Raw genomic sequence first — 13,992 nt, 5'->3', positions numbered from 1 at the left:
CTCTTTGGATGCTGTTTCCCCCCAGTTAATTATTGTTTAGCTTTAAATGATTATCCAGCAGGCGTGGATTTACCATTGCCAGCACAGAAATCTCAACGTTCAAAACGTTGGCTTTTCTGCTTGCTGTCCCATCGTGGCCCTTCCTATCCTTGACCATGAAGGTCCAGAAAGCACAGGCCTGTGAGGTGGGACAACACGCCAGTGGCAGCGCACACACACACAGACAGACACACAGACACACACACACAATTTAGGCACCCAGATGGTGGGGGGGGAACAGGAGCACCCATAAAAAAAACAACAACAACAACAATGTCCCAGGGCTCTTACTTGTCTCCCAGCAACTGAGCCTCTGACGGGACAGGATGGCACGGTTATTTTGTGTCTTTGAATTGGACCCAGTGCGCACGTCCCGGGATGGACTGGGACCCTGTCCAGGGTGGTGTCCTGCCTTGCGCCCTGCCCTGGTACTTCTGGAATATCTCTCCGACTGACGAGGAATAGGCAGTTTTCGGAAAACTGGTTGGGCGAATTGACCGGCCCGGATTGTGATTTGAAACCTTGTGAAGTGAGTATGGCCGCCTGCACGCTGAATCATCTCTAGTGCGCAGCAGAAGGTGTGTGTGTGTGTGTTGAAGGGGTGGCGCACAGTGGGCTGTCCAACAACCCCCGCCCCAGGGCTGATGGGAGATGTCGCAGTCCGCGGCGCCGTGGCGTTGCTATGGTGTTTGTTTACCTCGGTAACGGCGGACCCCTGCCTCGCGTCTTCACGAAAGCTGTGTGACGTCCCCGCGACCACAACCCAGCGGGCTGGAGATGCACCGTGGGAAAAGAAGGAGTCGCTTGCAAAACACATTTTCCACCTGATAAACCGTGCTTGCTCCAGCCTGTATGGACCCTGTAGCCTGTGCCCTCGCTTTTCCAAGCCCCCCGAACGATTCATTATTGTGTAACTCGTGCAATCCCAACGCAGCAATGCACTCTGATATACATGCTTCGTGTTCTGTTGTGATTGGGTGATGAAGCACCGAGTTTATATCAAGTATGCTGACGATAACTGAATTGCTCAGGCAAAATAAAACAGAAATGACCAGGTTATTAACAGAAGTCCTCATTATAAACCCTGAAAAAGGCTGCAGTTTCTCATCGACCGGTATCATCGTATCTGCACTGGCAGAATGTGGGTTAGCAGGAATTTGCCTTTGTATGAGGGCATCGTGGCTCTTGATCGCCGTCCTGTTGTTTAAGAGCACAGGGGGGGTTGAGTTGTAAAATAGGTGAAGAATATACGATCTCTATAAAGTACGAGCAGGGTGATTCAGCTGCTCGAATTTCAGCCTTGAACTTCGGTGTGCGCTGTCCTGCTGTAAGGGTACAGACTGCATTAGAAGCTTTAGTCTCAGCATGACACAGCAATGACTAAGTATCTTAACATAATAGATTATTTAATGTGCAAGTCCACTAAACACAAATGTTTGCCAAAAAAACTTTCTTTTTTCCTACTTCTGCATTTCTTCTGCATCGAGCGTTTGTCTTCCTTTTGGATCCCAGCCAGGGCTGAGCTCAGGGATGTTTATCCCCAGAGATGTCCTGTCCCACTGTCTAGTCGTGCTTTTCCCTGCTGCTGCTGCTGCTCCCAGCCTGACTGGGAGGGGCGAGCAGGTCAGGTCAAGGTCACGGAGACTGTGAGTGAGCAGCAGGGATCAGGCAGGCCTGTGCTTGGGGAGGGGGGGTTGCTGCGGTGATGAGCTGTTGCTTCAGTGACCCCCGCAGAGGCCTGCTCTGAATAGGGATGGCGTTGGCTGAGGAGGGCAAGTTTCTTCATTTTTCTGTCTTTCTTATTTCGGAATTGCGGGATGACATGCAGAGCTTCTGGCTTAGAACTCGAACAGGCCGGGGACACTCAGGGGGAAAAGAGACGTTTTTCTGTTTTCTTTCCTGCCCTGCTTTCGAACGATTCCTGCCGGTGCCCACAGAGGTGGAAGGCTCTGTCACGAGTGCTGGTGTGAACCCCTTTTTCCTGTTTTAAAACAAGGAGGCTTAGACGCACAGTTCCCATCAACCAGTGCGGCAGCTTCCTGTCCGTTAGAGAGCGAGAGATCACGTCATTGGCCGTATACAATTTCTCGCATCAGGACTTTGTCTTTCTGCGCAGACCCCAGCTTGCTCTCTGTGAGACACACAGCCACAGGGGTCAGAGTGGCGCTGAACAGGCTGTCAAAACCATCGGCAATCCCTCAGGACCGCTGTCATCACAGCACTCCGGTCAGGCCCCAGAATTCACTCCATCCTCGCGAAGCACAGCCGTGGTGAAAAAAATCGCGTTTCAGTGAAAGAGCCAGCGCGTCTCAGGCGAGTAAGTCTCGAGTGGAGAAGCAAGGCGCCTGGCAATTGACTGCAGAGAAAGAGCCGGGGGCAAAATCCCGTCCCGGAGGGAAAAGAGCTTTCGGAAATCCCCCTGCGCCGTCTTCCAACCCGGGGGGGTGGCGAGAGAACGCGAAAGGAAAAAGAAAACAGGGCCCAAGAAGCCGACTTGCATGGAAGGCAGCGGCACATGCTCTCTCCCTGGTAGGGCACCTGGAATGGAATCTCGGATCGTCGGAATGCGGCCCGGTGCCTCCGGCGCTGTATCCCAGAATGTGCCGCCCTCGGAATGGAAGCTGAGGCACAACCCTGCGGATGTCTGGGTGGGGTGAGGCGGAACGGGGGGGGGGTGGGGGGTGGAGAGGGCCTCACTGCCCAGGAATGAGGGCAGGGAAAGGATATTAATAGCCCGGCCTCTCCGCCAGGCTGGAATTCTGGGTGGGAATGATGCCGTCCCCATCGCGGGGCGGCGTGTTGTCGAGGGCTTCCGAAAGGGCGGGGGGAACCCCATTTAGGACCTCTGGGAAAGAGCGAGAACGAGGTGCCCTGCATTTGTAAAGCGCTTTGAGTGGAGTGTCCAGAAAAGAGCTACATAAGTGTAAGCAATTATTATTATACCAACTTTACCTTGCGAGCCGGAACCGACTGGCCTTTTATCGCGCGGTTTCCCGATGGCCATCGCCTGCATGCGCCCTGGCTGAGCTTCCTCTTCCTGTCATGAGCAGGAAGCCCGCCGATAAAGTTCCGGGGTTAATGCAAAGCTGGTTATAATAGCGCCTCTGTGTGGTTCTACGCCCGCTGACCGGGAGAGAGACTCCGCCGGCGCGGAATGTATCTGCCTGTCCCCTGGGGGGGGGCCCGAATCCGAGCAGTGGGCCCGGTTCCCGCCGGAGAGCCGGAGTATCCGCCCCCTCATCCGGAAAAGGAAAAGAGGAAAACCGGGAGAGGGGGACTCGGGGTGTGGCAGGTGACAGCTGAGCACTGTCAGTCCACAGGGCCGCGAGAGCAGTAAGCTGATCTCTCAGGCAAACAAAGACTCATAACACTTGTGACTGAGGCATTTGTGTATCTCTCTCTCATAAGCAGCAGACAATGCCAGCCACCGAGCTTGTCCTGTTGCCAGAAGCTCAGTCAAGAAAGATCATCCACCCCATCTGGCCTGTTTAGGTAGTCCGTAACTAATAGTTTCGGCTCCAACAACACGGCCGGGCAACCTGTTCCACACTCCCACAACTCTTTGTGTAAAGAAGTTACCCCCCCCATCCCTGCTGTGACACGACAGTTTATTCCTCACTCGCACTGCCATTTCTGAAAAGAAGTGCATGGAGGGAAAACCCACAGGGCAGAAGGACAGCTACACCCCACGACAGGTAACCAAGAGGTGAACTGGAGATGAAGTAGACCAGGAAACAAATTGCAAAAGGATTAAAGGGTCAGGGGGTTGCGGGTTAGCATTGTGTAGTACTTTTCACAGGCGTTAGTGAGCAGAGTTTTGAGAGAGAGCAGGAATCAGCGTTTGCATTCAAAATTCCTCCGCGTCCGAGGGCCAGGCTGTCCTGTGTATCTCTGTGTGGGTTTTTCGGGACGTTTCAGCAATGATGCCGCCAGCCAGTGTGTGGGCTCTGTGCGCGACCTCTCGACAAAGTGCGAGTGCTTTATCTTCAAGAGACCAGACCAAATGGATTTGATGGCAGGTTCTTCTCTGGGAGCGAGGCAGGGAACGCAGAGGGGGTGAGCTCCAGCCCCCCTGCTGCCCTGACAGCCCTCTCTCGGATGGGGGAGGCAGGGGATTATGGGTGAAGCACAAGTGGCCGCCCGAGTTTGCTGCAGCGCGTCAGCAGGCATCCGGAGCATGGAAGGCGTGGCCCTGTCGATATAAAAGCATTCCCCGCAGAACTGAAGAGCTGGATCACGGATGGTAGTGCGCAGCTGAACTTTCTTGGCACAGACCACATCCTCCAGTTTGACAAAAAAACCTGAAGCTTGTCCGCAGCGGCCTTTTGTGCTGAGGTGGTGCTTTAGGTCTCTGGAAAATGCAACTTCACTCTGGTCGCAGTCCAAAGTCAGGTCTCTTCTTACCCCCTGGAGCGACAGAGATCGCTCGGGTTGCACTTTATCAGCTGGGGCCTTTGGGGTTCCTGCTAATGTCTCCTGGTTTTATTCAAGGGAAAAGAAAACCCCAATGCGTTTGACCTTGCTCCTCCAATTCTCCAGATTCAATTTCTCCGGGTGGATGCTAGATCCGGGGTCACCGAAGAGCTCGCAGGGCCTGGTCAGACGTGTTGTGAGGATGCTGGGGGATTGTTGTGGGGGGGGGGGGGCACTCGGGAGGGTGGGATGCCTGGACAAGGTGGGGCTCAGGTTACCGGGCTGATGCACAACAAGAGCAGCTGGCCGTCAGGCCCAGAGGTCCCGCCCCCCCGAGAGAGATCAATAATGCAAGAGGCAGCCTGTGCTCACGTTTCACAGCTCGGCTGTCGTTAACCCTGCCCTGCCCAGACCGCAGGCTCCCGGCTGCAGAGGAGGCCAGGACACATGTGCCTAGTAGCTGCGCTGGCCCTAAGAGGACAAGGAGCTGACCTGCTCTTTCCCTGCTCGATCTTTCAGCGGCTGAATAAAAGATGCAACGGCTGCTAAATTATTTATGCACGCCTGCTTCCTTTGAAAGCCGCTCCTTTTAGCAAAGCTGCAGCAATGCAGTTGCAATGCGCCGATTTTAATTGACATTACGTGGACTCCTGGGGGTGGCGTGCAAGTTATATTTCTGTCCCGTTGTTTGCTACTGGCAATCGAATCCGACGAATCTAAAGACGATTTCGATTTTTAAGAACTTTCTTTTCTTTTCACAAAAAAATACAGGACATCACAAATCAGAAAGCTTTACATTAATATACATACTTAAAACAGTATATATGATCACATCTCATTACATTTTGACACGGTAACAGTTACATAGCAACAATTTTCTTTTTTTCTGGTGCAAATCTTAAACATGATAATGTTTTTCACAGTTTCTTGAGATATTGACCTATACTCTCTATTTCCCACAGATTTTCTGCTTCCTCCCTCCCTTCTCTCCACAGATCTCTGAGGTAATAGTTCTCTCGGGTGATGGGCAGGGCCAGGCTACCTGCTGCCTTGACTGGGACCTCGATGCCTTTGAACAGCCCCATGTTCCTCACTCTCCACAGGGCGTCTTTCCCACTGTTCACCACAGCCCAAGAAGCAAGAAGCTTTGCAAAAACAGCCTTGTTTCTTTTAATTTAAACCTTTCCCCTGACTTATTTGCTAGGGCCGCTGGTGGGCTGGCACTGCAACGCGAGGTCACTCAAGGCTTTGAATAATATCCGGGAAAGCCTGCTCATCAGCGGGCGAGGCGACGGTGGTTGCAATGCAGTGCGATTTTACTCAGGTGTACGCGAGGCGTGTTTGGCGCCTTTCTGGAACGTTCCGGCCCGAAAAAGAGAAAAAAAAGACAGCAGCCCTGCTCGTGAAAAGGTCTCACAGGGGGATGTGGGAGAGGCTCGTGGTCAGGGGAATGTGCTTCAGGTGTCTGCCGTCTGTCCGCGGGAGGTGTTGACACTGGCCGTCCCTGTTAACAGGCTGATAACCAGTCCGGCAGGTTTGTTGGCGTTCCCCAGTACACTGGGCCAGACCAATTCTAAACAGCTGGCAGTTTCCCGGTCCAATCAGAGTAGCGAGTCTTCCCTCACAGGGCCTAGTTGTTCTTCCCGGGGGTCAGGAGAGGCTGGACCGAGCTGTCGCCTGACAGCTGCTTCAGATTTCACACTTTCTTCTTCCGAAGGAGAACGACCGCTCCCTCATGCCCTCGTATGCCCCCAAACCCCTTCTGTTCTCCAGGCCAGCAGCTCGGTCACCCTGAGACTCACCGCTGGCAGCCCCACTGGAGCTCTGCAGGTGTGAGCCTGGCCAGTACCTGGATGGGAGACCTCCTGGGAAAAACTAAGGTTGCTGCTGGAAGAGGTGTTAGTGGGGCCAGCAGGGGGCGCTCACCCTGCAGTCTGTGTGGGTCCTAATGCCCCAGTATAGTGATGGGGACACTATATTGTAAAACCAAGGTCCTGAGTTTTAAGGTAAACCAAGGTTTAATTGTCATTAAAAATCCCAGGGTGTTTCTCGAAAAGAATAGGGGTGTTACCCCGGTGTCCTGGCCAATTTCCCCCTGGCCTTTACCAGTCATGACCTCCTAATAACCCCCCTCTCTGAAGTGGCTCCATCACTCTGTTCTACTCCCCACTGAGAACTGGTGTGTGGGGAGCGGACTGGTGCACTCTGGCTGCCGTCGCATCATCCAGGTGGGGCTGCACACTGGTGGTGGTAGTGGGATTCCCCATTACCTGTAAAGCGCTTTGAGTGGAGTGTCCAGAAAAGCGCTATAGAAGTGTGAGCAATTATTATGATTCTCTCTGGAAACAATGCGGAGAAGAACGGTTAAGTTCATTCTACGGCTGAAGGGAATGAACTACACTGGATAGGCAGAAGGAACTGAACCTCTTTAGTCCCGAACAAAGGGGACTCAGACTCCTCAATGTCGCTGACAGAGTCAACCCAGTGGAAACTACGCAGGGGGTGCATTTAAAACTGAGAACAGGCGACAATTCTTTACGCAAAGGCTGGCGGGAGTCTGGAACAAGCTGCCCAGCCATGTTGTTGAAGCTGATACCCGGGCTTCTTCCAAGAAACAGCTGAACATTTGCTCCTAACTACCAAAGAGGCTGGATAAACTGCATGGCCGGTAACTGTTCTTATGCTCTAAATAAAAATCTGTTGTTTCTGATGACTGAAAACTCAAAACAGCACCCAAGACCTGACTGAGAAAATATCCTTTTTCTAATGCATTTTACTTAGCTATATTTGACAAATACTCAATTGCTTTGACAGTAATGATAATAACCCAAAAGAGCCATGGGCTTAAACCTTTATCTAAAACAAAAAAAACATTCAGCAACAAAGCTGAAAGATCGATAGCCGAGTTTCCTCTTCAGAATGACAATGCCGTGACTGTGCTCAAACTTCTTTTGATTTCGTTGATAGAGTTATAGTTCCTGTCTCGATAACTGAAGGAGGAAGACTTCTGCAGCAAACGTGTGGCTGTTAACTGAGCAAAAACACGAAGGGGAGAGGGGGAGGGGAGGGCGGCGACAACAACCGACCTCACTACCCGCTTCTCAGTACGACGTTGCAATGCAGAATCCAGATAAGCTGATCTGGGACTCTTGAAAACCGCGAAATGAAAGTCACCGTGTACGTACCGCCCTCTAGCGGTGAGCCCTGTAATGACAGCCCAGCAGCCTTTAAAATTGATCGTATCTTTTTTTTTTCTTTATTTAAAAATCAAAATACAATAACATTACATTCAAAGAGAAAATAATCCTGAAAACCAAACCACGAAAGCAGCACAGAGGTTTTAGACAAAACCGCATTCATCAAGCACGTTCAGGACGTGTCAAATCACACTCCCATCCTTCATGTTTAACGATCACAATTGTACACAAAGCATGCCTACATATCCCAGTGTACCTGTATGAAAATAGTCGCTTCAAGACATTGCTTTCTGAAAATGAGTCCATGCAGACATGCAAGTGACTCGGCAGCATGGAAAAAAAAACAGATGAGATTCTTCCCTTTTCCCCAAATTAAACACCAAGCAGAAACAGCAAACCCTACCCTGACAGCCATCAATCTGTCTAAATAAAGACAGCAGCCGGCCTTTCATTTCAGCTGTTGGCCTGTATCAATCGTTTGATCCATCACTGTATCAACCTAATGATCCATCACTCTCTATTATATATAATGTAGATCTCCTGTTTACTTTATTAGCATTAACTGTACACCACAACTTGCCACATCAGCAATGAAAAGCTTTTTAGCACATCAGTGGCTCATTTTGAATCAGTGTCTATACCTTTCCTACTACAAATCCATAATGAATGAATTACCAGCAGGATCTGTTACACAGCTGAGATGCTAATGGTATTTGTGGACTGGAACGCAAGGGTAGTACTTTCAGTAGCTCTGGTTAAACTGCTTCCCTACTTTAAAGGCAGGTTCTCATGGCTGGGTGGGGTTCAAACAGTCTACAGGAGCCTGAGTACAGGAGGGACAGGCTGTCCGAAACTGTTCCTGTTGGGGTTCGATCCCTGATCCCCATGAAGAAAAGAACTGCCCCCCCCACCATGAAGAAAGGAACTGGGGTCCCCCACCCCCACCCCACCCCATTACTCTGCCCGGTCAGGAGAGGTTCTGCAGCCTCTCTGCCCTGCTCTTGGCACGGGGACAGGGCAGATTGCAATGGGGGGAAGGGAAGGGGGGACCCCCTTCCCCATCTGCCTGCAGGTCCCCAGACCCTAATTCCCCAAACCCTGGTTCTCTAGACCCTGGTTCCCCTGACCCTAATTCCCAAGACCCTGTTCTCCAGACCCTAATTCCCAAGACCCTGGTTCCCCAGACCCTAATTCCCTAGATCTTGGTTCCCAAGACCCTGGTTCTCCAGACCCTAATTCCCAAGACCCTGGTTCCCCAGACCCTAATTCCCTAGATCTTGGTTCCCAAGACCCTGGTTCTCCAGACCCTAATTCCCAAGACCCTGGTTCTCCAGACCCTAATTCCCTAGACCCTGGTTCTATAGACCCTAATTCCCAAGACTGGTTCTCCAGACCCTAATTCCCAAGACCCTGGTTCTCCAGACCCTAATTCCCTAGACCCTGGTTCTATAGACCCTAATTCCCAAGACTGGTTCTCCAGACCCTAATTCCCTAGACCCTGGTTCTATAGACCCTAATTCCCAAGACTCTGGTTCTATAGACTCTAATTCCCAAGACTCTGGTTCTATAGACTCTAATTCCCAAGACCCTGGTTCTCCAGACCCTAATTCCCTAGACCCTGGTTCTATAGACCCTAATTCCCAAGACTGGTTCTCCAGACCCTAATTCCCTAGACCTTGGTTCTATAGACCCTAATTCCCTAGGTCCTTAATTCCCTAGATCCTGGTTCCCTTGGGTTTCACGTTGTCTTCAAAGTAGCCCTTGTTGGTGATGTTGCCGGCGGGGCTGAAGAAGACCACAGCGATGAACATGCCCGCCCCATCCGTCGCCAGGCCGGTGCCCACCTCCCTGGAGGACTTCCACACCATCTGGGAGAAGTTCCCTGGGCGCGGGGGAGGAAGGCAGAGGGGTGAGGCGGGGAGACCGCTCCGCTGTGGGGTGTTCGCCACAGGCGGCTAAGGGGCAAGACCGCTCAAGCAATTAAGCATAAACGATGAAAATCAAGAGTCCATTAAGATCAAAAAGGACTGGCTGGAGACGGAGGAGCCTAGGATTGTTACCTCTGGATTATCATGGGGGGGTAAATGCTATTCTTGTTTCTTTCACTCCCCAGAAGTGATAAATAACCCCAGAGCAAGATGAAACATAATCACAATAGTGAGAATTGTGCACAGTGCACAGGTTCACCAGTGACAGTACCTGTTCCGCTCTTGAAACCCGGAGAGCCAAAGTCGTATTTGCTGCTCTCCTTGTACCAGGACTCGGCCACCTCTGAACCTGCGAACAGATGAACTCTCATGTATGTCATGCTAGATATCGCACACGTATTAAAGGGGAACCGCAGGCCCAGTTTCTCAGACCTGTTATTAAAGGCTGCGACCGTATCGTACAGTTTTACAAATTTGGAATTAGGCACAGAATCGCGAACTTTGTGAAAGCGCCGCAGGCCGTCGTGCTGTCGCAAACTCGCCTTCGAGGTCCCAGGAATTGTGACGTGAGGCGGCCCTTCCTGCTCACTAGTCCCTGTGATGACTGATGTGCTGTGATGCACGAGCGAATAAGCACAGGTCGACATTCCACTGCAGAAATGTTTCAATGTGGTCTGCAGGCAGAGTTAACGAGTATGTTTCATTTATCAGCCAAAACGTTTTGAAGTCGAGAGCAATATTTCGATTGGATTAAAAGAGCTGGATTCACAAGCCTGCTTGATTACAGTGCCAAAGGGCCACTTCACCTCACCGGAGGTTTGTCTCGTTTTATAAGTTACTGTGTCCATTTTACTTTCATTGCAGTTTGAAATAAACTCATCGGTGCTGATTCTTCCTAACCCTGAAATACAAACACAGCATTGTGGTTCTCCTTCAATCTCTGCGAATAGTGTGTTCGGTTTCAGATGTGTATTTCTGGTGTCTAACAATATGAGATTATAATGACTGTTTATCATTAAGTAGTTTTTTTATGACGACTAATTCATATCTAATAATTTAACGGCGCTGTGTTACTGCCATCAGGCAGAAGCTTGCAGTCAAACCACAGTGTTGTGGGAGGTGCAGGTGGGGCTGTGTACCTGTAGGGGGTGCTGTGCTGGAGCTCAAGCAATACCACAGGTTTTCTCCATAGTCCTTGCCACTGCTCTTCAGGGCCTTGCTCTGCACCAGGTGAGACGCCCAGCTCAGCGCCTCCTTGGAGAGGGCGGAGCTCAGCTGAAGGGGCGGGGCCCCGTGCTGCTGCCGGAACCGGTTCATCGTCTCCCTCAGAGACTGGGAGAACTGGGACAGCTGGCTGGCTGCCGGGCCCGGGGCAGAGAGAGAGAGATCAGACGTCAGGGCACACATCCCTGGTGCTCTCCTTTTCGCCCACCACACTGAAGCATGTAAACACAGCCACTGCCTCCATTGTTACATTGATCTGAGTTGCTATCAATTAAACAATTAAGGCAATTGTGGGAAATCATGCAATGACCTGGACTGGAGTGGGCCGAGATCACCAAAAGTTCACACATGACAAACCAGTGCACTGGGCGACACATGCTGTGTCCAATTGGACGAAACAGAGTTGCAGACCTGGCAGAGTGACAACGGGATGTCCTGCCCCTTTCTCCCCAGAATCCTCTTCTCTGGGCTCGTCGGTCACCTTCGACCCCTTGGGCAAGACATTGCGGCTGTAGTAGCCAGGGTTGGTGATGTTTCCTGCCGGCTGGAACTGCGCCACCACAATGACCGAGCCTGTCCCACTGTTGGCCAGCCCCACGCCTAACTCCTGCGAGGAGCGCCATACCAGCTGAGTGAAGTGACCTGAGAAGAGAAGGTCAGGGGTTAGAGGTCAGGGGTCAGGCACAGTCTGATGTCAAGCTGCTGGTGTGTTTGGTTTGTGCAAGATAACGTTTAAGTTACGCACAAGGATGGACAGAGCACATTTTTAGCAAAAGTTTGACTAAAACGAATTTAACTATCTGAATCAATTGTATTTTTTAAATAATTGTACATGTATATGTAGTTACAGTACAATTGTGGATTTAAATTTTTGTCTCCTGCATTTTAAGCAAGATGAATCCATGTTTTGTTAAGCAACTGTGATCTCAGTACCTGTCTTTGTCTGACTGCCCGGTCTGGAAAAGTCATAGTTGCCCATCTCCTTGTACCAGCTATCCACCACTTCCTGGCCTGGAGACGGAGAGGTCAGAGGTCAGAAGTCAGAGGACACTGGTTCCACAGCACCGCACAGCAGAGTTGGCACTGAGGAATGAGTGGTGCTTCTCTCATTGACAGCACTGCAGCCCCGCAGGGGTTACTTGCTGGGCTTCATGGGGGTACCCTGACCATCTGTGACCCCCCTCACTCTTACACCTTAACCCTCACTGACCTCTTCCCTTCCTGCTCACAACAATGCCCCCCACTCCCCCCAGCCCTCACACGTTTCAACACCCACTCTACAAATCGGAAGGCTTAATGATTTCATCACTGTCAACAACCTGTCAGACCTGTCAACAACCTAACAACCTAATCAAACTGTCCCTGCAGGTTTTGCTTATGCAGGGAAAGCCTGCTCTGCTGGTCGCGGTGGAGGTATGGCTAAAGTCTGGAGGAAGGATATTATAATAATAATTCCTTACACTTAAGTGCGCTTTTCTGGACACCGCACTCAAAGAGATTTATAGGAAATGGGGAATCCCACTGCCACCACCAATGTGCAGCCCCACCTGGATGACGCACCAGCCCGCTCCCCACACACCAGCTCTCAGTGGGAGAGCAGAGTGATGGAGCCAGTTCAGAGAGGGGGGTTATTAAGAGGCCGTGACTGGTAAAGGCCAAAGGAAATCTGTAAGTAATTTGTAAGTACTCTTTTCGAGAAACGCCCTGGGATTTTTAACGACCACAGAGAGTCAGGACCTCGGTTTTACCTCTCATCCGAAGGACGGCGCCTTTTTACAGTATAGTGTCCCCGTCCCTATACTGGGACATTAGGACCCACACAGACTGCAGGTTGAGCTGCTGGCCCCACTAACACCTCTTCCAGCAGCAGCCTTAGCTTTCCCAGGAGGTCTCCCATCCAGGTACTGCCCAGGCCCACACCTGCTGGGCTCCAGTGGGGCTGCCAGCGGCGAGCTGCAGGGCGACGTACTGTACTCTAGCTGTTGGCTATGACTATGAAGGAGCTCTCTGCTTGCTGTGTCACCTGTGGCAGTAATGCCCGGGCCGCCTGTCTTGGCCCAGATGTTCTCTCCATAGGCGGTGGTGGAGTGTTTGAGGACTCGCTTTGCCAGCAGACTCTCGGCCCAGCTCTGCGCCCCCCGGCTCATTTCAGAATTCAGGGAGAGGGGGGGCGCACCGTGAGCCTGGCGCTTTTCATTGCAGGCCTGCAGGATGTCCCTGGTGAAGGAGTCTGGGAGAGAGAGCGAGGGAGGAACAGCAAGACGATCAGAGTAATCAGAGAAGCAGTAAAGGAGGGGAGGGGAGAATTCTGAGCCAAAGAATGAGACTAATTCTGGGGTCTGGGGGGGAATATCACACACGGAGAGAGGGGCTAGTCAGCTGCTGCGGGGCAGGGGGTCCCCCAACTCTTGTCCGCAGAGAACAGCTCGGGATCAGAGCTCCAGTCCTGGGGCTGCTGGCTGTTCCGTGTTCCAGGAGAATCTGGCTGAAACACGCCAGCCCCATATCAAGCCGCCATGACTATGTGGGGCTCTTAAGACCTTCAACACAAGAAGAACAGCGCCAGGCCACCCAGCCCTCCGTCGTGAAGGGACTGAATGATTAATTTTAATTTGATCCCTCATTTTTGTGCTCTAATCATTTGTAGCGGAATCACCATTATGGATCACGGCTATTAGTTGAACTTCTGATTCTGAGATGATTAATCTAAATTACTTTATTACTACCTTGTTATCACTAATATGTTACTAATATATACTGTATGTAACTATAGTATTAGACTCATTTTAAATCATCCCAGCTTGTACCTCTGGTTAAAGCTCGGTGAAAAGCCCTATATTCATGTGTACTGGCGCTGTTGGACTAGCAGCCTGGCATTCCACAGATTATCTTATTATTAAACTGTCAAGGGAGACATATCAACCTTGATGGAGGGGACTTATGAATGGCGGCACTACGACAGCCTGATACGAGTTGGTATTAACTGGTTTGCAGGGAACATTTTGGGGGGCCAACATACTACCCCCTCCGGTTCGAAAGGGGGACCCTAAGCTCGACATTTCCAGGTCCGGGGAATGGTATGGAGACCTTCATTATCTGGGCTTAGGTTCCAGTGATGAAGGTGAAGAAGACTAGGGAGGAGAATTATGGGATGTAAGCTGGGAGGGGACATGGGATGGTCAAATGGTGAT

At 51.2% G+C, this 13,992-nt stretch overlaps 1 protein-coding gene across 3 annotated transcripts in view; it reads right to left on the bottom strand.

The window, feature by feature from the left end:
- Positions 1–7,685: 7,685 nt before the first annotated feature.
- Positions 7,686–13,992, bottom strand: part of glipr2 (GLI pathogenesis-related 2) — a 28,614-nt gene continuing 22,307 nt past the window's right edge. For all 3 annotated transcript variants that reach the window (XM_069183276.1, XM_069183275.1, XM_069183277.1), the window contains 6 exons: positions 12,825–13,031; positions 11,735–11,812; positions 11,213–11,443; positions 10,717–10,935; positions 9,849–9,926; positions 7,686–9,531 (listed from right to left, as the gene is read on the bottom strand). In XM_069183276.1, coding sequence (XP_069039377.1) covers positions 9,365–9,531; positions 9,849–9,926; positions 10,717–10,935; positions 11,213–11,443; positions 11,735–11,812; positions 12,825–13,031 — 980 coding nt within the window. In that variant the 3' untranslated portion in view covers positions 7,686–9,364. The remainder of the gene's footprint in view (positions 9,532–9,848; positions 9,927–10,716; positions 10,936–11,212; positions 11,444–11,734; positions 11,813–12,824; positions 13,032–13,992) is intronic.

The sequence above is a fragment of the Lepisosteus oculatus genome, chromosome 24, assembly GCF_040954835.1.
Source record: "Lepisosteus oculatus isolate fLepOcu1 chromosome 24, fLepOcu1.hap2, whole genome shotgun sequence".
NCBI lineage: Eukaryota > Metazoa > Chordata > Actinopteri > Semionotiformes > Lepisosteidae > Lepisosteus > Lepisosteus oculatus.
This window is presented reverse-complemented; position numbering and strand designations above follow the sequence as displayed.